This window comes from Atractosteus spatula, chromosome 9, assembly GCF_055471065.1.
Source record: "Atractosteus spatula isolate fAtrSpa1 chromosome 9, fAtrSpa1.hap1, whole genome shotgun sequence".
Classification (NCBI taxonomy): Eukaryota; Metazoa; Chordata; class Actinopteri; order Semionotiformes; family Lepisosteidae; genus Atractosteus; species Atractosteus spatula.
This window is the reverse complement of record NC_142714.1, coordinates 24,310,720-24,337,191: the sequence shown is the minus strand read 5'-3', so window position 1 is coordinate 24,337,191 and position 26,472 is coordinate 24,310,720. Positions and strand designations below refer to the sequence as shown.

The following is a 26,472-nucleotide window of genomic DNA, read 5'->3' as shown; positions in this document are numbered from 1 at the left end:
GGAGTCTTACTGGCAGCCCTCTGTTGTGATGTTTAGTGTGTTTCTTTTTCACAATGTGATAATAGACACAATGATAGATTTCAGTCTAGCAGTTTAATTCCACTTGTAATTATAGTGTGTTTTAGAATTTAAATTTCCTCTCTACTGTGTGACTTTTCACAGGGCAGGACTTGCGTCTCACAGGGACGGTTTGCGAATATTGTGTAGGTAATGGACCAAATGGGGTGTGGGCATTGTTTTCAGAGATCTATGGTAAGCAGGTTTTGAAGAATGGGGGTATTCAGCAGGCTAAAAGTCAGTCCCAGGTGATGGTTTGAACTGTCCTTTTTCCTTCCCCCACCCGGGGTACAGCCTGGACGGGATGCCAGTCCATCATGGGGCACACACACACAAACATCCACACACTCGCATATCAGGGCCAATTTTCCCAGAAACCAATTAACCACAGGTAGCGATTTAGACTCTGGTTAGCAGTGCTAACCACTGTACCTCTGTGCTGCTGCCCCAAAGCACCTCTCTCCCAACAAACACGGACCCAAAAATAAATTGAAATGGACTGCACCGAGATTCAGAACAGAGGAGGAGAGGCTCTCCTTTGCTCCTTTTTTTTTAGCCTGGAGCAAATGGTAAATCTGCTTGGATGCTGGTTTTATCTTTTGATATTCTTGAGTTTCTCTCGTTGCACAGCGCATGACAAGGGTGGTTCTGAAACCGCTGGGTCATGAAAACCAAGAGCCACGGAGCAATGAAATGTGGCATATTGAAAAATGGGATGATGGGGAATGCAGTTCCCTGGGCTGCCTTTCAACTGTTGGGTTCCATAAGTGTCTCAAACCCCTCCAACTATTCAGCAGCAAAAAAAAATCAAGCAACGTGTTAATTCAGCTAAGGCAGGGGTCTCCAATCGTAGTACTGGAGTCTTAGCACGTTTTCCAGGTCTCTTTAAAGCAGTAGAGTTCTAAAATCTGGGAGAAGCTGTTAAATGAGTCCAATTAAAGTGATAATATGTTTTATTCAGGTCGATCAGTCCACTTGGGCCCTTAAAATCTGTAGAGACACTAGCCCTCTTGAACAATAATTGGGGTCATCACTTAAAGAGATCTGCTGGACAGGGTTGGGGAAATTCTGCTGTTTGTCTGCTCAAGGAAACCACCGTTTGAGTCAATAATCTTGTAGTTTGTTTGCAATGTCTGACACTCGTTACATCAGCACTCTTGTGTGTTGTTGCTGTCTACATTCCCTGTATTTTCTTCAGTACATGTGCCAAGTCGAGGCTGTATATCGTTTTCACTGTACTATATAATTCAGCTCTTTGAATTGGCCCGTTTCATTTATGAACTTATTACGCTTTTAAAAACCTCAAAGGCAACAATAACAGACACTTTAATTCCAGTAGCGGAAACGGTTTCCAATATTTACTAAATGCCAGGCAACTAATTAGGTTATAAAAAGTTCTTGTGGAAGTTCATATCTGAAGTGTAACAACATGAATCACTTTTCCACAGCTGTGCTCAAACTGTCTGGCTCTGTGGATATAGATTTCAGTTTGTGGTCTGTATTTGTATGCCAAACAGGGCACAGTTTTATAGAGCAGGGGTCTAAGAAAAACCTTATAATTACCCTGTGAACAGGTATTTCTTAAAAACATTTTAAAAACAGTGGACAAAAACAGGATTCAGGTGGTGTGTAGAGACAAGAAGAGAATATATAAACATGATTAGATTTGCACCAGCACAGTGTTTATTAATAGCATATATCAGAGGTAGGAAACCATTTTCGTATCCTCAGTGTAGTATGGCTCTTATTTTTTATTTCAGTTTCTTAAAAGTGCCCAGCTAGCTGTAGATTGCAGGAACAAACAAATGTTATGTGAAATCTCCAAGCATGTTCTGACTTGACTGTTTCAACAAAAATGCAACTGTCTGACATTTCCTCATCTGCAGAAAAGGAACATGGGCTTCCCTATCTGACTGCTGTGATCTGTCTCATTTCCTGTTGAACCTGCACTTACCTCGCTTTAGGTTAATTTTGTGTTGTCAAAGAGCTAGACTTAAGTCTTTGTGTTCTTCAAGGCTTTTAAGAGATGAATGCTTAGGAAATTCAGAGAATATCTCAAGTGCCTAAAATTCCATTTAGTGTTCTCATGTTTGTCTCTTTTTCTTAGGTATCTTACATTCTTGTCAGGTTGAACTCTTTGAAAACGAGCAGACTGACCCACTCCTGCATACCTCCCAGTGCAATGCATTGGGTAGTCCTGACAAACCTCTTATTAGGCAGCGTGAATTGTCCCACTTCTCTCCAGGAAGAGAGGAGACGTGTGCTGATTCCCTCTTTTGATTACTGCAATCATTTGGTGGCTGGTAGATACTAAAGATCTCTTTCTGATGTGAATTGAAGGAAAGAAACCATCAAAAGGATTAGACGGGGAGTAAATTCATTAATTTACGGATCAGCCTCTTTACTCCAGACACACTACAGCAAGACAGAAAAAAGGGCTTTGAAGTCTGAGTCCACTGGCTAATGCTTGTTTGAAGTTCAGAAAACACATGTGTAGATGGTTTATATCTCTCTATGCCAGGATGGTACACTGGAAGTAGCAGTAAAAAAATGGATCTTAGTTTTTAACTCCTTTAACATTTTGTTTTAAATAAGCAAATGTAATTCTTGCCAGTTTCAAATTTAAAGACAAAGGAACAAAGGAAAAACAAACCAGTTGACAGATGTTTCTAACCTTGAGTAAGTAAGAAAACTAGAATCTGTTTGGAGTCTGATGTTCAGGGGTACTTGGCTCTGTTGAGCGCGGTGTCTGATTTAAACGAGGAGGCCTGTGCTGAGAACGGGAGGGGAACGTGGGGTTGTAAATCCCTGCAAGGGCCAGGCCATCGATTCACTGCGCTCTCGAACTCTCGTCACGGCTGGCCGCCCCTGTCTCTTTGCGGCTGATTGATGGGGTCAGACTGCACATTCCTCTGATGGTCTGACCACATTTCTCAGGTATTAACAATACTGTAACGTTGATTTACTGACCGTGACCCACTGTTGGCTAATGAATGAACTCCATCTCTCCATGTGACTAAGGTTAATATGTTGGAAGTTTTATGTGTCTGGTCCCTGATCTGTAGTGCAGGAAGAGAGAGGGCACTGAGCCTGCTTTTAAAATGAAGATGACCACTTGAGATTTCAAACTAAATAATTCCTTCAGAATATCCATATCCAAATTGTAAGTTCCTTACCTCTTAAGTGATCAAACTTCTCAAAAGTCATTTAATGTGAACGTCAAAGGAGCTGTGGTCAACTTTTGTTCATTACACTTTTTAAAATAAGTTGGAACTTCATTATTTGTTCTCCTGTTCTCCTGATTTGGGCCAGTTGTGTGTTATTCACATCTCGGCTCGTAGCGTTCCCTGAGACTAGGTGGAATAAGGAGCTGTTGGCTGACTCCTCCGACCTGTCAACTTTTGAGTCGCATGATTTTTAATACATCATAGGAAACGCATCCTCTTATGCTGGCGTCACACTACCTGACTTTTCCTAGGATTTTCAGTCGTGGCCTTCATTTACATAATCGTAAGAAAATCACAGCGGGTTGTAGAAAGTCGCAGCGTGCGCCCGTTACCGTCAGTTGTGTAGTGTGAAACCCCCAGCGACTCAGTCATAGCGCTCTTACCTACGACTACGACTCTCGACTCGCTCGGACAAAATCAAACTGGTGTGATTTTCTCGTAGTGAGTCGCAAGTCGTAGGGGTGGGCAGTGAACTAGATGTGTACTTGTGAGATAATGTGCCCATTATATTATTTAAAGGTGTTTTGTATTTTTGTATAAAAATTTTGTAAATTTGTTCTATATTTATGAAGAAGAACTATATTTTTGAAGATGTTTATTTGTGGACAACAATGCCTCTGTTACATTTTTCAAGATGTTTACGTGCTTGTTCTCCATGTTTGTTTACTTTCATGTGGTGCTCCTCTTGTGCTCCACGTTGTGTTGGCTGCCAATATGAGGCGATCTCGCGGTACGTTCGCGGCGCAATACAAATTTGGAACCGTGATGAAAAGTCATGAGGGAGTCGTGTAATTAGTCACCCCCTGCGATTCCTAGTCGGAATCCTCTAGGACCGAAAAGGCAGTGAGATTCAGAAACTGCAGTCGTTAAATTTGACGACTCATGTTCTCCGACTCGACTCCGGCTTCACTGAAGGTTTGATGCCCATTGGAAGAGAGGCACCACATGCCTCCAAGGGCTCAGGAGGCCACAGCGGAAACTGTCTACCTGAGAGAACCCAGGCTGGCTAATCCCACTGTCCTTTCCTGGAGAATTCCACTGACAGTCGGCTGGTGACATGATCCAGACTCCCATGACTCTACTGTACTTGGGCAAGCACCTGTACTGGCTGAGCACTGCTGGAAGTATTATTTTGCATTTTTTAATCAGGAGTTTGCAGATATGGCCTAACAAAGTCAGCCTTACAAATTTTGGATATTTGCCAGACTACTATTGTTAAGAATTAGTTGGGAGTGTAGGTTCCAAATATTTACACTCCAGAGCAAATGACACCAATTTTCCTCTCGGCTTAAATCGTGAATGTCTGGACTGTGCACTTGATGTGAAGCTTATTTTGTTATTTAAAACCTCTAGGCCGGGCTAAACTTGCCCTATGAAAGACTCGTAAGAATAAGATCTCAGATTCCTTGTCTCTGGAGGTATTTAAAATGGTGTTTTAAAGTTATGCAGTAAGTAGGGAGTTGATTTTTCAAATATAAATTTTCTGCACGTTTGTAAGGTGTCATTCACTGTATTTGCATTTTCTTTTTCATTTAGGGAGACAGACTTTTTATAGTGAGTGGGGGTTATATTTTAATGTTACTTGCTGTGATTATTTATCAATAGACAGTAAAGTCTAGTTAAAGTCAAACTCTCTGAAGCTCTCCTTTAAGATTAGGTCGGCAGATTTTAGTTCTGCTGAAACACTAACTTCTTGTTTGACATGTTTCAGTAGGGAACCAGGTCTTTTTCGAGCAAGACTGCATGTTAATATCTACACGTTGAGGGAGACTACAGAAGAAGAGAAAAAGCTGATAGAAAGTGACTTTAACAACAAGGCCATTATATTTATTCCATCTTTCACTTCCAGACAACTTAAAAAAACAAAAGTGAGGCCTTGAAAAGAGCACTTATGTTTTGCTGCTTTGTAAAACTAGAAAGAATATGCCTCAACTACACTTATTTTTGCTTCTTTCAACTGCTTATTTCTTCAGTTGTCTTTGTTTTTGCATTTGGGTGTCTAAGATGTGCTAAGCAAATGTCCTGGTTTGGAACAAATGCATCTTTTAAAGTAAAACTTAGAATAAAAGTGAAAAAAATGCCCAACTTCAGGTGACAGAAAATAGAGAAATTGTCATTATTACTTTTTATTTAAAATTAATAATATGATATTGATATTGATAATATGATGAATCCCCAAATCCTGTCTCTTCTGACATGTGTGACTGTGTTGATTAATGGATAAAGCTGTAATATGGGGTCAGTCAACCTTGGTAACTGGTTTCCCTGCTGTAAGAACAGGACTTTGAACTTTAAGTAAGTTAAGAAGGAAGCAGATCCTTAAATTGCTTAATTAGCCCAGGCACTGCTGATGAATTCAATAATTAAGAGTTAGCTGGAGCAAAGACTTGGTCTGGAATTGGAAGGGTGACAAGCATTCCCCTGCTGTAGTGTATATTCTGTTTTCATTGGCTATTGCAAAACAGGAAAATGAGATTGGAAGATGGATGCAAGATGGACATTGCAGTGAGCAGTGTTGTCTTCTGATTGCATTCTCTGGAAGGGGTTTCTTCTAGACTTTGAAAGGACGAGGTGTCTTGAGTTCAGCCATATCCTTCTCCAGGATGAAAGCTACATGGAATGTCAATTTGAATTGAATATCTTGCCCTGCTTCTCACCTCTGAAGAAGAACGCCCTCCTCTCTGTAGCGTTTGCCCCTGACTGGGGACTTTTGTCGCCTTTTGCACAGAGAGCCAGTTCACATGCCACTGGGAGCAACGCATTTTGAAACATTTCCGTTGCTTTGGGGAAGTGGTGTTGCACAGGAAGGCATTCTCTTGCATTAGTGTGGATGATTTATGTTTAAAGATGTTTATGTGTCTCTGTCCCTCTCTGCGGCGATTTGTTTTTGCGGGAATGGGGCAAAAGGGGGCCTGTTGAAATTTACTGGCAACAGCTCTTGTGAGAACAGAGCGAAGGGTTGGTGTTACTTCTTCCTTTGCTAAGAAAAATGCAAATCATCTAGAAGTTGCGCATTAACACCACAAGATGTTTTGCCACATGTGAAAAAATTTTCTCCTTAACCGATTTTTCATTGTGGTTGTCACTGGAATTTGTGTACCTTTTGGCATTTCAATGGTTTCTTCTTAGAATAGCGTTTTCCCCCCCAGTGTAGGCTTTTTATGTGAACTGTCCCATTTTCAGCGGAGTAAGATGTGCTGCTGTCTTTTGAAGGATTTTTTTTCTTTGCAGAAGATGATCCTTAATCGGGAAATTACTGACCAACATAAAACAGCAAGCTGGACTCTTGAATTGAGACCAACCAAAACTGGGGGAATTAGTCCAGTATAATAGCATCTTTTATTGCTAAAGTAAGCCTTTTAGTCAATTAGCAACCTGAACCTTTTGCCCTTGCCTTAAGTTATAAAACACTATTACACACATTTTTTATATTTGTTTTTTGGGAATAGAGTAGTATTATTGGGGCTTCTGGGAAAATTGGCCATAGTGTGTATCCGTGTGCGTGCTGTGCGATGGACTGGCGTCCCATCCAGAGTGTATCCTGCCTTGAGCCCAGTATAGGCTTGGCTCCCTCATGACCCCGAATGAGATGAAGTACTAGGGAAGGATGGGTATTGTTCTTTGAGTGTTTCTGCTAGGAGTGTTATTTCCTTTCATGTTTTATAAACTCTACTCCATAACACAATTAAAAAAATAACCAAATACTGTAGGGTCACATATTTATCTTTTTCTATTGTAAAAGCTTTGCTCAATACATGATCTCAATCACTGAAATTAAAGATATACAGGGCTAATTTCTTTTCTTATACTGTTACACCTTGGCTCCCAGCATTGTGGTACTTAAGAAGCTGAATGTTTTCAGTTACCCATGTCCCCATCTTTTCATGTTCTCCGGTGTCTTTTGAGAGTAAGTAGCTTTTTGCTGAGGTTTCCACCTCCGTTCCAACATTCAGCGTACTGTTCTGACAAACTCCTTGTAATGCCGTTCATTTCTAGGATTTTTTTTTTTTAAATGAGCCAAGAGCATAAGGCTCAAAAAAGTTTTTTTAAAAGAGCAAAACATGCTTTCTGGGCCTAAAGCTGTGAACAACAGTCAGTAAAAGAGCATAATCTCTGGGTGTCCATTTTATTTTCAAAGCCCAGTCATTTTGATGTTGCATGTTGTGCAGTTTTACAGCATTGGCTACTCTGAGCAGGACCACGAAGGACATTTTGTAGAATTATTCATTATTAATTCTATACCCAGATACTTTTGTATTGCCAGCTTTGTCTTCACCTGTCTGTACATACCCAGGGAGAATGAGGAATGGCTCTTTCAGCCTGTTTAACCTGCTGTTTGTGTGTCTAATATTCTTTATCTTTGGTTGCACTAATAATAATAATTCCTTGCATTTGGATAGGGAAGTCAGTGAGGGTGAATTGAGTGGCCTTGATTGAGGGTACAGGGTTTAAAGCCTCTACTATTGAAGACTGTGTCTTGGAATCTTTAATGACCAAGTAGTCAGGGCCTACTAGAGGAGTGGTGTAAACATTCTGGTTCAGAGGGTGAGTGACACTTGCTGACCCAACAATATCACTTGCAGCAGCAGCCTGGATTTCCTTAGGTCTTCTATCCCAGTACTGACCAGACCCAGCCTTGCCTGAGTTCTGAATTCCAGTGCAAGCAGGCTATAAAGTCATAACGCTGCAGTGACTGTCACTGTGGTAGAACTGATCGCATCCCTTTGGTTATTGGTTCTGTGAAGCTTTTCAAGGATATGAAACTGTATCTGTGACATCTGATACAAATTCCAAATTTAGTTTCATAATGTAACATGAAAATAAGTAAAAAAATAAGTAACACTTTGTACAGATATGCCAATTAGCTGAGTACTAATGTGAATTCCAAATTCTATTAGTTTGATTTTGAACATTTTACCAGCTTGTCAGTTTGTCGCGTTAGGGCTAGGGTTAGCACTTTGTCATTTATGAGGAATGCATGAAATAATTGAATAATCATTCAGATGCAGAGTCCAGTTAAATTTGATAAGACACCCTATGTATTGATTTTCCTGGTATTAACATTTGGTATCTTCTAGTATTGAATTTTGGCGAGAATAACCATTTATATTGAGAACAAATTTTCAAGTGATAACAGTCTATAAGCCAACCCCCAGACTATTGTCATCCACAATAATCAAATAGTACCTACTGCTCTGTCGGACAAACAAGCTTTCGGAAGCCCAAATTGGAAGAGTGGGAGGAGATACAAAATCCCCTAGCACAGTCTTTTAAAACAATGAGCTGCTGAACCTTGAGCTTTTCTGAGTGAAGTCTTCACGTGAAAGCTGTTTAAGTAAAAGCTGTTTAAATACCTGTACGACACACCTGAGATCATGGGCACAGCTGACGCAGGAAAGGTTCAGAGGTGAGTGCAGGTGTTTACTCTTCTAGATTACAAAGGAAACTCGGCTGCAGGCGTCCTGGTGTGAAGACACTGAAAAGCCTGGTCCTTACAGCACAAATTGTTGGTTTTGTTACCGTCTTCTTTTGGTCCTTTTGTAATTATGTTCCAAATTAGTTTGTTGTGGTTAGTATTTCCCTGAATGTGAATTAAAAACCTGGGCAGCATGGTGGTACAGTGGTTAGCAGTGCTGCCACACAGCGCTGGGTACCTGGGTACAGTTCCTGACCTGAAGTGCTATCTGTGTGGAGTTTGTATGTCGGTGTCCCTGTGTTTACATGGGTTTCTTCTGGGTGCTGCAGTCCAAAGACATACTAGTAGGCTAATTAGCTTCTGAGAAAATTGGCCCTGGTGCGAGTGTGTTCATGTTTGTCTGTGTGCCCTGCAATAGACTGATCTAAACTACAATAATACAGCATCATCTCTCATGGGACAGCAACTTGTAAGTCTCATTTGTCAGTTCAGGGATGTTATCTTGTTAACTTTAGAGGTAGAACTGTATTCTAAACTTTCAGTGCATCTGCAGAGGCTCTTATCTGGTGACTGTAGGTTTTGTATTTGGAATATAAGACTTTGGCTCTTCAGGGGCATGTGCAGTATTCTGTAGGACAGTCTTATTGCTTCTTCAAGATGAAGAAGGTGAGTAGGTACTGTGTTTTTGTTAGGCATTTTGGGATGCTCGTTATGGTGCGGTCCTGTAACAGATGGGGAAGAATTATGGGAAACTGCAGATATTAGTTCCTTTTCAAAGGAGTTTAAGGTTTAAGTTTAAGGCTTTCCTCTGGGGCTGGGGGGAGGGGAGTCACTGTTCTCTCACACCATCAGAACACAAGCTGTAAAGTAGAAGAGGTCATTAGTGTCACAATCAGGTGGGTTACATTATATCAGAACAAATTGGTTCAGTGTCGCATAGTGTAATTCCAGCCATAATTCCTTGAGAACAATTTTGCTTCTTTTCTCATTGCTATTCCTCCTGCATTCGTGCTGCTGTCATTATTTCCTTGGCTGCGTGATTTGAAGAACAGCGGTGTGGCACGGCGCCCATCAGAGATCCCGAACGGAGTGAGCCGTTCTGTCTCGGCAGCAAAGGGGTGGGCGGTCTGGTGGGTGGCAGGGGATTGACAGCGAGGAGGCTGTACAGATTGGAACGGGTCTGTGATGCAAGGATTGAAATATTTCAAGGATTCTTGTGAGAGCTGAGCTGCCGACGGATATTTTCACTTAGTACCCAGGGGATGATTCTGCACCAGTCTGGGGGGGGGGGGAAAACATCAGAAGCATTAAATGTCAAACAAGCTGTGCAGAGAATGTTTTGAAATTTCACATGGGGGGGGTGGATTGAAAGGGTAAGGGCCCATTATGAGCTGTTTGAAGTGAAAGGTGTGTGTGTGTGGGGGTTGGGGGGTTATAGTACCAAAAGACAAAAGTTGTTCTCAACCAGACAATTACAAGTATTGAGAAAGACCAGTTGAAAATATTATGCAAATGCTTTGAGATAATTTGAAAACTGGGTAGTGATCCCCAAATCTTTGGTACAGATATAATGTTCAAGTTTCAGAATCGTGCAAGGCTGCATTGTATGGTGCTTAGAAAAGGGCAAATGATCTTGTTACATGGAAATATTCAACAACACAGACATGTTGATTTAAGGCTTGCAAAATCATGAGAGGGACTGAAAATAGAATTTACTATGTTAAATCAAACCTCAATTTTGACAACTTTCTCATCTCCTTAATTTCCCGGGTTGTTTGACTGAAGGAATGTTAGCAACCCAGGGTGGAAGCCTAGATATGGAAGTGGAGCCGTGTCTGGAACTAGAGTCCAGCTTCACTGAAAAGAGCGGACAATTATCGGTGTTTGTTGTTAATGGCGATTCCCTATAATAATCAAAACGGGGCTGTAGGATTGAACATCATGTTTGCTGAAGACTTGCAGTATACATAAAACCTTCCCTACGCCACAATCCAAGTGCTGATCTTCCCACTCGCCTCCACACAGAGCAGTAGCTTATATACTTACCCCCACTATGAGAAAACAGTATCCATTGAAGCTGAATGTCTCTCTCTCCCTTTGCTGAAGTCTTTCATATTATATGGCTTTGGCTCAATGATGTAGTCTTTTAAAATCTTATGATTTAAAATGTGCTACTCGTGCTCCCAAGAAATGGATCATCCGGTAATGGTGCCCACTTGCACGTAGGCTGAGGTCTGTGATCCTGGTGTTGCAGGTTCAGGTCCGGGCTGTGTTGCTAGGGTTTCTCAAGTGGCATGGTGTTGAAGTGTTGGGTTGAGTCGGCAGGGTGCTGTCGGTTCCCAGTGCCACAGCGACCCCTGTGGGATGTGTCTGTCCATAATAAACCAGTTACAGACCCGGCTTGCCAGTGAGTGGGTTGAAACGGTTAGTCTACGCTTCTCCTCCCCCGTGTGTAGTTTTAGGGTTCATAGCTGTGTGCCGAGACGCCCCACTGGGTCTTCTCCGTTGGGTGGGTGGATAATAAATAACTGGCATTTGTAATATAAAAAAAAACCTAATGTGCTTCTGACTCCATAAAATCTTATTTCCAGTCATATTTTAAGTTAATCTTTTAGTAGGTTGGAACTTCTTCCCTTCTGCCAAGGCAACAGAGCATTGAATTCAAATGAGCACTCTGAATGTTTTGAACAGTGAGCATATTGTGACTATCAGCAATTGAAAGAAGAGTATATGGAGGTAGAAGAAGCATATAGAAGCAGTTAGTAGGACGGTTCGGTGAAGGAAGCATCAGTTAAGATGCTGAGGTATATTGGTTTGTAGATATTCACTGGCTAAACCCCTCTGAAGCACAGCAGGGTGCAGTCTGCTGCCTGGCGCCCAGTCAGTAGCAAAATCTGGATCCGCTCCCTTGGCAGCAGACCTGGAGTGGGCAGCTGTCGGCTGGGGATCTGCAGGCTTGCCTTTTTGCTTCCTCTTTTATTCTAAAGTGCTTGTTTGCCTTTTTCACAAAGTGCCAGCAGGAGTCACAGAGGCAGCGAAGTGCCCTGGGCCTGGCGCCGGGGCTCACTGAGGGAAACCGTGCAGGCTGCAGTGAGACTCGGATGATGGAACGGAGTGCCTGGGCCAAATACCTGCACACGGTCACTCCAGAAGGTGGAGAAACACCTCTTTCCGATTCTTTGCGCTTTTGAAAATGAATAAAACCTTGGTATTTGTGGAATGTGGTCGTTATCCATAGAGGCTGAACTCGTCTACTTTTTTTTAATAAAGCACTTAAAAGTAACAACTTGAAAACAGTGTCTTGGCACCTTAACTCAAAGGCTCTTTCTACAAATTCTTAAAAGAAAGTGCTACCTGTGGTGTAAACGCAGATTTATAAATTTACTTGAACAGAGCCTTAGACTCTAAACAAGCTGGCACAAGGTTTAGAAGTTATTTGTTCTGCAGAGTCTCTGGAGTTTGTTCCCAGCTGTATATATATAGGCCTACCCAGACTGCACAGGGCCACAGAGTCTAAAACCATTGTATGAAAATGCATTTGTTGCTGTTTACATTTTTGGCCCTTTGGTTTCTGTTTGCTAATTCTTATACAAATATTTAATCCCTTTGTTGCTCTAAAGGATGACAGAACATCCTTTAAAGGAATTTCTGCAGGCTTGTGATATTTGACACTAGGCTGAGGTAATCCAGTTCCGATTACCTCACAGGTCAGAAACATCCATTCATCTGGAAGGGGTGAAGACACTGGGGTGGCAGCGGAAAGCTACGTTGGAGTAATGCTTCAATCCTCTCTTTGTGGTAAATTAAGGCTAAACTTAAATCCCACCTACTAAAGCTGGTGTAGCCTGTCTTGGCTGCTTAGTTGCAGCAAGATTAGATTATCAAGAAGATCCCCATCTGATTAGAATAGTGTGGATTTGCAATTTTTATTACCTTATGACTCCTTTGCCCCTGTGACAATTTGCCTCTACAAAGATCTTATATCTTCAGTCCAGCTCAGCTTGGTTTCCAGGTGTGAGTCTCGGGTATTATCGGGTATCAGTCTTGACCTTCTTTTAGACAAAATTATGTAAACTTGACAATGACTGTGTAAACTCCAGTGCTGACATGACAATTGCTTGGTTGTAATGCCTGGTTATTCAAGGAGGCTAAACAGATATCAGTGAGACATTGCACTGCCTTTTCTATTCCTTTCTCTAGGGAAAGTAAGCAGAGTTGTTGTGACCTAAAGATTATAAGGATATTGCTAGAAGCCCTTTAAAGCCTCTGCAAGAATTGGTGATATTTGCATAATCTGATGAGTTACACTAAGGCTCGGGGATAGTTGTGACTGCAGTATCTTCATTCTAGTGCAACGATGTTCTTTTATGTGAAGAGAGAAACTAAAATGGAACACAAGCATTCTAGCTGTGTTTACACCAGTATTCATAGGTTCTGCTAACAATTACAGTTTTGATACACGTCTTAGTATTTTGTTGGCCTGTGTGTTTTTTCTCTCTCTCAGCTTGGCCTTGTTTAAATCTGTGACGGGTCCACATTAATGCTCAGGTACTTCCTGCACTTGCTGTTGTTCAGTACTCTCTTTGTGTTGCGGTGTTCCATGTGCTTCTGGGGTCAATCCAAAAAAGAGGATTGCGCAAGTGGAAGATCAAATTCTTGAGCCAAATTTCTTCATGCTCGGAATGTTCAGCTCCTTAGCATGTGGCTGCAGGATCCAGGTGAATTCATTTTCACTCCTCAAAAAAAAACAAACAAAACTTTTTAATCCAAAAAGATTTCATTTTTGTTGATATTTTTAGATGGTAACAAGTCAGTGTTGGGTATACTGAACTGATGTCCTAACAAGAGAAACTGCAAATCTTCATTTTACTCCCAAGAGGTTCTTCCAGTCTTTACCCACAGGAAGAAAATGTCCCTGTTTCCGGAGTAAAAATTAACTGATTCCTATTCCTTATTTGAAAGGATGCTTGGATCTAGCGTTGATTTCAGTGTTGGAGGTTTATACATGTGGATGAGAGGGACTGGCTCTCAGGTATCCCACAGTGCAGATACTGAAATAAGCTGCATTTTTTTTCTTTTGTGAAATGAGGAAGAAGTATTTATTTCTAAGTAGTGATTTCAACAGATGTATTTAATGAGCTTACAGGTGGTTTTTTTTGGAGGGTTTTTATTAAAACAAATCCTTTGAGTTTCGGTCCAGTTTGGGTTGCAAACTCTGCTTGGAGGGTGCCTGCTCTCTGCCATGTGTGCGGCAAGCTGAGTGTCTGGGAGATGCGAAGCACATCCTGCTGTACGTGTAGGTTCAGCTTTTCTGGTTGCTATAGCAATGGCTTTGAAGACCAGCAGCATTTGCACAGGAGAGAGCACATTTAGCAGAACACAGAAAGAGTGCAAGACAGTACGTTGTGCCAGTAAGAGACCACTGTAGGCATACTAGCGTTAATGCTTTGCCACAGCCTGTTTGTATTCATAGCTGGTATACCTGCTGCGTCTTTGTTCCAGTTAGTCTGCTGGTTCCATTTGTTTTCTGTTGGAACGGCTAAATCATTCAATGTTAATTGGGTTGTAGCTTGTGAATGACACTGACTGAAGTCACTGCAACGTTGAGGTGAAGAGCAGCTGTGAACAACGACGGTTTAGCACTTTATGCGATGAAAGGCCGAGAGCGAAAAGCGATTCTTCACCCACTTCTTTATCTTTAGGTTTGGCCTGTTAGACCTGGTCAAATGTCAAACATATACTGGGTCTTGACATTAATATTTGCGGGAGTGTCAAACTGGAATAATAATAGTGATAAACAGAAATAAATCTGGGAAAGGCAAAATTGAATTAATTTGGTTTTGCTTCCTGTTATGACCAATTCCCCCAATGACCTTAGTTTCACAGGAAATGCAGCCCAGATTGTTGTCATGGAGGCTATTATTTAATTGGCACTATGGGAAAAAATATCTCTGATGCAATATATGTAGCACAAACCAGTATAGAGCCTGTAAGATTTTTCTTTCCAATATACCACAAAGGAAACTGCAAAATCCTTCACACTAAGAGTGTTTTCTCAAGTCCCCTTAACAAAATACACAAAATGAAGAAACGTTTACTTGGCAGCACTTTGACATTGGCATATAATAAAAGTTGTATTATCTGTAGCCTTTTGCTTACAGAACTTTTTTTTTAGTCAAGTTGTGCAACAGTTTTCTGTGACTGTAGTTTAAAACATTTCTGCAGTTCTCATTAGTTCTCAGTAGGAAACTTCCTCAGATATAACTCATCCCAATCGTCCAGCACCAGATTTTAATTTTATTTTATACCCAGCAGAATTGGGGGATATTGGTGAAACATACTCTTTGGGGAAAAGGGGAAGGAGTGGGGAAAAATGGTGCCCCTTTAGAAACTGTTTTTTTTTTGTCTTTCCCGTCAAGCTACGCCCTGTCTTTCTTCCACAAAGCGGCTGACACAGTGAGACACACTCGGCCTGTGACTGGAAGCTGTGCAGCTGAGCACATCTGCACCGCGAGTGTAGGACATCCTTACTGGCTGCTTGGGAGAGGGAGGGAGTGAAATCTGATAGTCCTCAGCTTGGCAGCCTCAGATCTACAGAAAACCTATGTTTTGAGAGAACTGCTTTCGTCCTTTAGTCTTGACTTCTATTTTTTTTTTCCGGCTTTGTCAATTTAGGTCAACAGATGTGTAAAACCCAAGGCCACAACAGCTCTGCAAGCAGAAAGGGATGATTTTTGACGGTGATGTCATTGCATCAGCTGAATCATTTAGGATTTTTTTCATTTCTGGGGTCAGAGCATTGCAGGTGGCATGGTGGCACAGTGGTTAGCATTTCCTACCTCACAGCGCCGAGGCCCTGGGTTCAATTTCTGGGGTGCTATCTCTGAGGAGTTTGTATGTTCTCCCCGTTCTCGTTTGGATTTCTTCCTGGTGCTCTGGTTTCCTCCTACAGTCCAAAGACATACTGGTAGGTTAATTAGCTTTTGGGAAAATTGGCCCTGGTGTGCATGTGCATTTGTGTGTGAGTGTACCCTGTAATGAACTGGCGTCCCATCCTGTGTGTACCCTGCCTTGCACCCCTTGTTTGCCAGGACAGGCTCTGGCTCCTCTGCGACCCTGTTTTGGATAAAGTGGTTAGAAAATGGATGGAGGGATGAATGGTTAGCAAAGCTTTGCAGTGAGAGAGCCATTGAGCAACTCCCATGTTAAGGATTTCAGCTTGTGCATTTGTGTTTGGATGAATGGATTTCCTGAAAATTGAGCAGCAGTTAGAAGCTCCACAAATTACGGAGATAAAATTTTGGTTGTTGCATTTTTGGTCTTGAACTATTTGTAGATTACAGGGCTTAGACTATTTGGAATTTGAAAAGCAGTTGCAATATGAATTTTGCTTGCAGTTTTAAAGCTTTTTATCTTTAAGTACATTTGGCTGCTTTTTTTAATCCAAAACATATTTGTACCCATGTATGCAGCAAGACATTTCACTGAAAAAATGCGAATGAAGTTCCTGGCTTGAAAGAGCCACATTAGTGTCCAGAAGTCTGACTGTTCCTCCACAGTGCAGTCTTATTGTGTTGTGTGAACTATTATTATATTAATTCGACTCTTCCTAAGCATCTCCTTCTCTCTTTCACCCAGTGAGGTATACTGCCTGTCTCCTCTTATAAGGCTTCCCTACAGCAGTTTGAAACACATGGAGGGCCTGTTTTAAAGGCTTTGCTTAGCTGGTGCCTTTCTAAATGCTTGCCAGATGAGAGCAGTGCATGTGCAGTTGCTGCCTGAAGTTTTATTGATCTTTAAGGCGGGCTCGGACCTGTGCTGTCCGGATTCGGAAGGAGGAAGAGTTGGAGTTGCCTTGCTCAGTGATGGAGGAGCTGCTTGTCAGAAGTCAGGCTAAATGAAGCATGAGCCATCTTCTCATTATAAATTGCTGTTATTGATGCTCTGGACATATGGAAATTTATTATAATCACGTAAATTCCTCTTGCAACAAAAACACATTTCAGTCAGACCTGTGGAAGATGCCTCCTTTTCAGGTTATGAGGAAAGTTATTGATTTGATCTTTAGTCGAGGACTGCCACAAGAAAAAGCAGAATACATTTATTTTTGTCCTGGAAGATTTGTTCTTTACTGTAAGTATCAAACAGTTATAGAAATCTGGGAAAAATTTTGGTAATGGCCTCTACTTGCCAATAACAAACTCAATACTTTTCTCAAAGAGTCTGTTATTTAGTTCAGATGTCTTTTTTGCAGTGTAATTAACAATTTTGAAACCAATTTGAATGATTTTTCATATACTATCTGTATATGTTATAGAGCTTGCTCGTATTTTAGTTGTCCACTGCAGTAAGTGAAAGGTACTTTTATTCTAGACTGATTTTTGAAGCAGAGAAAAGCTGAGTCTCAGGAGAATGGTAATTTGTTTGAGGTTGCAAGATTTTTTCATTGTTTTGTTAAAAGGTTTGATTTGAGGTGTGGCACAATGGCGCAGTGGTTAGGATTATTCATTGCAGTGCTGGGGCTCTGGACCTGGGTTCTAACCTGGAGCTGTGGTGCTATCTGTTTGGAGTTTGTATGTTCTCTCTGTGTTCCTGTGGGTTTCGTCCAGGTGCTCTGGTTTCCTCTCACAGTCCAAAATCATAGCTGAATTAGCTTCTGGAAAAATTGGCTCTAGGTGTCTGTGTGCATCTGTCTTCCCTGCGATGGACTGGTGTTCCTTACAGGGGTGTACCTTGCCTTGTGCTCGTTGTTTGTCATGAACCACCGATTTGGGGGGGGAAAAAGGAAAAAGGATGGATTTGCTTTGAGTTTTTTTTTATCTTTCTTGATATTTTTCAGAGTGAAGAAGGCAGATACTGAAGGTACAGAGATTGGTTTAGTCACCTCATTTGTGCGTTTCTCTTAGAATGTAGTTCCACATCATAAAACCCTATGGAGCTAAGAGGTCATATTTGGGCAGTAATAAGAGATAAGACAGTGAGTTGACTCCTCTATTGTTGTATAGGATAGGTAGAACTTTCTATGTTCATACACTTATAAAGCGCTGTCTGGCCTTGTGGTATCTCATGCTGGAATTCAGCTGCAGAAATGGGCTAGAGTGTTGAAAGCTGTTTTCCTGTGTCAGATACTGTGCCAATATATGTCAGCCACCCCCACCCCCCCGCCCCCCCGCCTTTGGATGGGAGCTGGGGGTACTCCTTGTTCTTGGAAATGGGACAATGTGAGCTGAAGGATTGTACAAATATGGGCCCAACGGTGAAGCAGGAAATGTTTTGTGAGCTCGGCTGATAGAGTTGGAGAGAAAGCTTGACAGGCCAGAGTATGGGATAGCGATAAGAGGAAGGCTGGCAGTCTTCTGAAGGGAAGAGAAACTTTGCAGTTTCCTATAGATTATTCCCTCTTTTTTTCCCTTTAATGTCATACAGTCAACTTTTAATTTAATTATCTGTATCCTCAACCGCTCATCTGTTCCTCCAATGGACTAGGCTTTTTAATGAGCGGTTTACATCCTATTTCAGCTCTGTTATTGAGAGGTTGGGGGAGATTTATGACCCAGGAACCATCTTCAGGTGATCATTGTGAGCACAACGCTTTCCCAGCTCAGATGCATCTACAATGATTTTTTTCATTTTCTCCCACAATGGGGGGAAAAACTTTGAAGTTGAGGGTCCAACCCTAGACCTGTTAGTCGTCTAGTTCACTAGTTTTTAAAGGTGGTAATTATTGATGAATCAGGCAAGTTATCTGTTCAGTTACGAATTATGATATCTTGTCCTTTACAGTTGAGCAATACATAGATTTTAGTCCTAAAAAATCTCTAATTTATCAAATTGCCTGTTTAATTGGTCACAATAACATAGTTCAATATCTTTAGAACATTGTGATTTAAAAGTAACCTACAAACCCTGCTGGACTGGGGCTCTCCAGGAGCAGGGTTTGAGGTGCCTGCTGTAAATGAACATTGTGCTCAGAATGTCATTTGTCCTTACCAGTGTTATTTGCAAGAGTTGAGAGCAGGGGAAAAGTAATTTCCTGACATCAAAAGATACTTACTGATAAAATCAGTTTTGACAACTACATTTTTGTATTGCTCATATCCAGAAGTGAGCAGTCCTGGTCCTGGAGGGCCAGTGTGTCTGCAGGTTTTCTAAGTCTCTTCTAATTGCCAGCACCTGATGAGCTGGGAGAAGCTGTTCAATTGGTCCCATTAGGCCAATCGTGAGCCAATTTAGGTTGAGAGCTGAGTTGAAATGAAAAAATGCAGACAGCCCAGAAACTCCACAACCAGTATTGCTCACTTCAGCCCTAAACTTTGATTTAGGAATGTGCCTTGGTGTCTCATTTTACAATTACAAGATCTTGAACCATAATGCAAAAAGTGCATCTATGCCAAGTCAGTCATAAAGGAATCTCGGGGGTTGAAATGTGTGAAAGCAGTTGGATAATGTAGAAAGTCACCAGTGAGCAGCAAGCAGTTCCACTCTAACCTTCATTTTAGTAAGGTTTGCCTCTTTTTATGGTTTAACGAAACATATCCGTGATGGAAAGACTGTGACCACAATGCTATAAACATAGGTTTAGCTAGTAAATGTTAAATTGTGAAAAAATGTTGAGTAATTTTGAGTTCAAAATAGCTACAGAGAAGGAAGAGCAAATATGGAGCTTTTAAAGTGATATGCTGTTTTTATTTTACAACGCTGGAGACCTAAAATGCAAATAACAATGGCATCACGTAAGCTCTGCCATTTTAGGCAAATGGAGTTAAAAGGTGAACGAATGTGGTTATGGCCCAGTACAGATATAAAAGACTATCAGCCCCTGGCCAGTCTGGATGAATTTGTTTTTCGGATGATATTGACAGGGTCCATATTACGTTACCGTTTGAGGAAGGTGACAGTAAAATGTCCTTTGATGATGTAGGTCACTTTCTGGCTGGTCTTTGTAGGGGTAGATCATGAAATGAAAAGTGATTAATTCATTGGTGTTATATCGGTTAGATTAGTTTCAGTCGGTACACTTAAGTACAGCTTCAAAAAATAGGATTTTGTTTTGGAACCCATGGCAAACAGTGGTCAAGAGCATGAATATCGCAGAGACTGTAAAACAGGATATTGAAAAAGTTGAAAAAATTAATTGAGAGGTAGTAGATGGATGTATAAAAATAGGCTGCCATTTTACTTGTGTTATTTAAAATTCTTTTTAGTAGGTTGTGGTTTGTGGTGTTGCTTAGTCAGAGTTGAAACTGCTCTCCTCTTTGCGTACGTGTTTTACGAGAGCTTCTGTACATCATTTTGAAACCTCTTCTCACTACTTAACCAACCTCTAATAAGTACATTTCACAACTGCGGCTACATTAACATTGACACCCCAAAAGGCAGGGGGTGTTCTGGTGAAATTTTCCTGAGCCATTTTGGTTGTGTGGCCTTGTGTCCGATCACGAAGGATGTAGGGTGACATCTCCCCATATTCTGGGCCTCACTACGGGAGGCTGTAGACTGTTACAATCTGGAAACCCATCAGTTTCTCAATATTTCCAGCAATGATCAAAAGACACCTGACATAATTTTGAAATACTTGAGCAATATTCTTCAGCTAACAGAATAACTATAGTTTTATCCAGTATATCCTGCTTTTCAAAATGATAATTAGTGCTGTGTCACTTCTTGCCAAGGTATTCCTTTTAGTTCCACACTTAAGCATAGGCTTTAAGTGTGGTTTCAAACATCAATAAAAGCTGCTTCTGTCTCAGCTGGAGCTTGAGTTTGGTGTGCTCAGTGAGATCTGGAGAGGGAGTCAACACTAAAAGTGCTGATTGACCAGAACTGACAAAACATTATTCCAGGTGAAAAGGGATGTGTTGTTTAAACAAGGAATCCGAGACATAGGTCATGGTATTTATTTTGCGATGGGTAATTATTAGATCTTTAAACAGCCCCCTCACCCCTATTCACTACGCATTTCAATCCTGAACCACCAAGGTCAGAGGACAGGACGTTCATTTGGCTAAGAGATGGAGGGATCCAAGCTTGGTGCTACAACTCAAAACGGGACATATGACTCGGATGTAGCATGCTGCTACTGTAGTATTTCAGAACGCATTTGTAAGTGGAGTTTGATGGACCTGATTCACATTCCATCTCTCTTCTGACTGCGGAACCCTGAGCATTGAGCACAGCTGTTTACCTTCACAGCCCATTAACATGCCAATAATGCTTTGGAATCCACAGCTTGCAGGGGCCCATTAACAGTGCCTTTGGGCACCATTGATTATTAATCCATCGGCAAATAAATTGAAAATATAAGGGAATCAAATGAATAAAAAATCGTATTTGAGGATGACTGAGTTAAACCAGATCACCATATGAGAAGACTTCCCTTGCCCTCTCACCAGGGGAATGAGTCTTCCTTCAGAGTGCAGATCACGCATCTGAGGACATATCCTCGCAGGTCAGAGCCCATCAGGATTGTGGTACTTTTCAGTGAAAAGCATGTGCAGTGATTTGTGTTTTGCCGCAAGGACATGCAGCATATAAACAATTTTGTACCAGACCTTACAAGGCAGTAAAGTATCTTTACCCTGGTTTGGCTGATCAGGCTAGCTTTTCCATTTCCTGTCTGCTGGCCTTTCTCGGGGTTATATACCCACCGTGAGAGAGAGAGCAAGGTTTCATCTCTTCTTTCCCTGGCATCTGGAAACCAGCAGATATTCCAGGGCTTCTTACGTTCCGAATGTCTCTGCACCTGCAAGAAGTGGTTTAGTTAAGGTTTAACTGGTTCAGTATATACCTCCTCTGTTTGGCTAAAGCTGCTGACAATTAAAAGAGACACGGAAGACCTCCTGGATTCTGGATCTCCATGTCTGGGGCGTGGAGCATGACTGCTTCATGGCAAGAGTTGTGTGCGCAGCCAGGCTTGGGATGTGCTCCTCATGCAGACAGCAGCTCCAGTAGGCCAGCCAACTGCTCCACTGCTCTTGAGAGTGCTGGGGAATGATGTCACTGTGGCAGTCTCATCTTGCACTATGAGACCTATTTACACCAGCATCCTTGCCCTGCGTGTGAAGTGTTTTAAAGCTGGAGTGAACACAGTAGCTGTTAGTCTTAGATACACAGTACAGTGACATGAACAGTGTTTGCATAGTGATGACCATTCCGAATGGACATCAGTCATGGTGTTGCTGCAGTTATTCAGGCTCATTGGGTTTTGGACCACTGCTGTGTGCTTTGTTACTTCTGAGTTTTCCAGTCCTATCAAATATTCAGGTATCTCATTTATGATATTGACACCATTGTTGCACATGCTATTGAGCGCTGTTGCCTTTGGAGAAGTTAATTGCTGAAAAGCTCAGATGTTCAGAATTCAAGCTGATTTTGTAAGATAACATGAAGCATGAAACCAAAAAGCCCATCGGCTAGAACTGACACAGGACCAGGGTAAAGGCAGGACATTTGTTTTGAGAGGAAATATTAAAAATAATGTAATTTTGTGATTTAAGTTAAGGTGATGGGTGGCACAGTGGTGCAGTGGTTAACATTGCTACTTTGCAGCACTGGGGCCCTGGGTTCAGTTCCTGGGGTGCTGTCTATGTGGAGTTTATATGTTCTCTCCATGTTCATGTGGGTTTACACCAGGTGCTCAAGTTTTCTCTCACTGCCCAAAGACATATTAATGGATTAATTGGCTTCTGGAAGAACTGACATGGGTGTGAGTGTACATATCTGCAATTGTGTGTATTCCTTGTGATGGACTGACGTCCTGTCCAGAGTGTATCCTGCCTATATTGGATAAAGCAGTTAAACGATGGATGGAAAATAAAGTGATGTCTGTAACTAACAATTAGTTATACAGCAAACATTTCAGACTGTTTCATCTAGGGGGTGTTAACTAAGCCTCATTGATTGTACTAACGGTACCACCTCAGTTTTATATCTCCCCAAATGTATGGAGCAAGCTCAGGATGACTGACCTGCAGTGAGACGGTTTTGAACCAGCAATCTCCTAGTTACAATTCTTCAACCTTTTATGGACAGTTGGAACTTGAAAAAGTCTTCAAACTCTGAATCTGAGCTTGTGGTCTGGCAAGACTGCAAAGGCCATACGACTGCAGAATGGATGTGGTCACTGGCCAGATGTGCCACTAAATAAACGGAATTTCTGACACATTCAACACTCTACAAAGTTTTTTTTTGTGAATGGAAAAATGCTTTTTGAGTTTCAGCCCACTTTTTGTCAATGATCTTGTGGGTCATAGCTTGTAGCGGAATTATTATTCTATGACTCATCATGCTTGCAAACTGTACAAAAATGAGAATTTTATGTATCTTATAAAACATATGCCCAACTTTTATACACCAGTCACTTGATATACAGTATCCAACATAGGTGCAGAGAGAACTGTTGGGATATCTAACTCCCACTGCCTGTAAATATTGTTGTACAACAATGAAAACTATAAAAAAGTTACTTTTGTGTTAAAGGAAACAATATTTTAGCACAGCTTGTTTTTTTTTTACACAAAAAAATCAGGCCATAATGGATTAATCACTGGGGTTGCCTAGCTCTCGGTGGTCTGTGTGTACAGTTCCCAGTTTGCAGGAATAAACCTGTCTATGTCGTCTCTCTCATCTCTCGGCAGACATTCACAGCCTGGTGCAACTCCCACCTGCGGAAGGCCGGGACGCAGATTGAGAACATCGAGGAGGATTTCCGGGACGGGCTGAAGCTGATGCTGCTTCTGGAAGTCATTTCAGGTATCGAATTTCCACCACCCTTGCCGACGTTGGCAGAAAATTGTGAGTCTTAAGACCCAAGCTCTCGGAATCCAGTTTTTATTTATCACCTAGCGTTCCCCCAAAAAGTGGCAAACAAGAGCTGAACACCACCTGAGGTTGAGATGATTAATGGGCCAGGGCTCTCTCCGTGGCTCCCAGGACTTCCTCAGCACTTGAAGACTTGCAGTGACATCACTGGCGCCCCTCCAGTCAGCTGTCCCTCTCCTGCCAGTCGCTATAGAGCTTGCAGTGTGTGAAAAGGAGTTTGCGTAGGCGACTTTCTCTTCCTGCAGCTACAGGAATTGTTGCCAGACAGTCAAGTCATACAACAACAGGGAAGGTATATAACAAAAAAAATAACTGGCAACTTCAGATTTGTAAGGGTGGGTGGTGTATCAAGTAGAGTTTTTTTTTTTAAAACCTTTCTCCTGCAATATTTTGTTTGAAGGCGACAAGGTGATGGCTTTTTTATCAATCAATGCCAGGAACAGTCTGTTGCAGGAAAAATATGCAATTAATGGAAGTAAACCCATTTTGTACCTAAGATTTATGGGACTGATTTCATATACTATACACAGGACATGGTGCTCTTTGTGCCTAAATCAATTAGAACAACATTTCCCTTGTTAGGAAAGCTGTTACAGGGTTATGTAATAAGGCCAGTGAAATAAATCAGACCAGCGACCCACAAGCTGGTTAACTTTATGAACATCTGTCTTTTGCACTCCTAAAATTGAGCAGTCAAAGGTCAAATGAAATGGAGAACGAAACCATATGGAAAAAGTTAAAACCAAAATACTTGCACGTCAGTTTCTACCAATTATCATCAGTAATGTTTCTCAGAAGATTGTGCTTCAAAGACCAGATTTAGTGGCTGTATAAACATACAGCTGTCTCTAGATTTAATCAACAATGATAAACAAGCAGCATGCTCGTCAAGACTCAAGCATTGACACTCAGGGAAGAGTTTGACTTTTTACCGATGTTTCTCAGTGGCGACAGTATAATTCAGTATATCGGTTTGATTGAAGGTGTTTTGGCTTCATGGTGATTATTTTCAGTACACAGTAAATGAATAAATAAACCACTGTGTCTTGTTTGGTATCAGAGCTGTTTTGGATGCTGTATGTTTGTGAACTGAAAGGGAGATTGTGTGAATGATATAGGGCAATAGGATGTGCTCTTCAGCTGGACTCTTGTTATGGTAAAGGTAATACGTGAAGTGAGATAGATATCCCTAGCCCAGAAAGCCACATCTAAGGAAAACCTGAGGTTGCTTTGACTCTACAGGGACAGGATTTGCCATATTCCTGACTATCCCTTGTTTTTACTAGTGGCATATGATGTCCATTTAAACCTTTTTTGTGGTTGTGTAGCTTTAATAAACCTAAAAGATTTTAGGTTTAATTACAAAGAGGTACCCTTCTGTTATACACATTTTGCCCATATCCCTGTTTTGCTTTTAATTTAAATTTGACAAATTAAAGCTGGAAAATGACACTCGCTGCTCATCCGCCCTCCTCCCAAGTTTTATATTTAACTGTTTTATTCCTGCCGTTACTTAATGCTGAGTTTCCCCAGTCCTGCTCCTGGAAGCTCAGATTCCTGCTGAGCTTAATTACCTAATTAAAGCCTTATTTTAATTAGCTAGTTGCTTGTGTGGAATATTTGCAAGTTTCTTCTACTCTGAAGTTTGTAATTTTGACTTCTGAAATGTATTGGGGGGGGAAAAACACCTACTCACATCTAGAAGAGCTGGAAACAGCTCACACTAAATCTATTAAGTCAGTTAAGGGTACAATTGTGTACCTGAGAGCTTGGTTGGAAAACCAGCAGGTGTGTGGGACTCCAGGACTAGGATTGGGAGCCCCTGGTGTAATACTCTTCATTAGATCATTGACATGTTTGCCTCTAATATAACAAGAGTTCCTCTGACATGATTTCGTTTCGCTAAGAAAACATCCTGTGGATTTGAAATATCCTTTACTCATTAAAAAGATTCCTGGATGGAAATGACACATTTTCTTTTTCGTTAGGAGTGCAGAGATCACAGGGGCAGGTAATTATAGAAAACAGAAGCAGAAAAAAACGTGGAAGACATGTTTTTATTTTATTTAGAGACTCACTGTTGTGGGAAATTCTTCATCAGAGGAGCAGGACACAGTATTGTGCAGATTCAGTTTTATTGAGCTCAATAAGTCCAACAACGCCCGCTGGGTCTGCCCCACAGAACAGACAAACTTCAAGGGTTTCCCAGCTCTTATATACAGTCAGAAGAAAGTTTATTTCACAATCTGAGTGCTTGTCCCGTTCTTTGATATGTAATTGCTTCTTGTCCTACTCTGTCTTGCTCTATGTTTTGTCCATTGATATGCAGCAGACATTGGTCTGCTTTGTCCTGTTTGTGGGTGTTATTCCCGTCTTTTATTATCTAGCATTAAATCACTGGGGCTGCTAAAGCAAGTCAGCTTTATGGCATCTTAGCATAATTTTTGTTGAAGGCTAAATTAAACGACCCCAGCAACACCTCTCACAATGTGCTTAAGTGGTGATATTGTGATACTGGATAAGTGAGATGTATCCATGTCCCACTTCACTCACTGTGCCTTCTATTTTTTTCTTTGCGTACAGGAGAGCGTCTGGCCAAACCAGAGAGAGGGAAGATGCGAGTTCACAAGATCTCCAACGTTAACAAGGCCTTGGACTTCATTGCCAGCAAAGGAGTTAAACTGGTTTCAATTGGAGCAGAGGGTAGGTTTGTGCACTGCTCTGGTCACTCTCTGGCCGAGGAGAGGATGTCCTGCTTCAACAGCTGTCAGATCAAATTTGACAGGAAAAAAAACATTTGTTTTTTCACCTCCCCATGTCCAGAGCTGCTTCCTCAAGAGAATATGCTAATGTCGATTTTACTGGCAAAAAAAGACCCATTAGAGATGGAGACTGATTCATGACGGAGCTTCTTATCCATTTGCTCAAAGCAATGGGTTAGAGCGCAATGGC

At 41.4% G+C, this 26,472-nt stretch overlaps 1 protein-coding gene across 5 annotated transcripts in view; it reads left to right on the top strand.

The window, feature by feature from the left end:
• Positions 1–26,472, top strand: part of actn1 (actinin, alpha 1) — a 65,847-nt gene that overhangs the window by 3,523 nt on the left and 35,852 nt on the right. For all 5 annotated transcript variants that reach the window (XM_088925614.1, XM_088925616.1, XM_088925619.1 and 2 more), the window contains exons 2-3: positions 23,337–23,451; positions 26,104–26,223. In XM_088925614.1, coding sequence (XP_088781740.1) covers positions 23,337–23,451; positions 26,104–26,223 — 235 coding nt within the window. The remainder of the gene's footprint in view (positions 1–23,336; positions 23,452–26,103; positions 26,224–26,472) is intronic.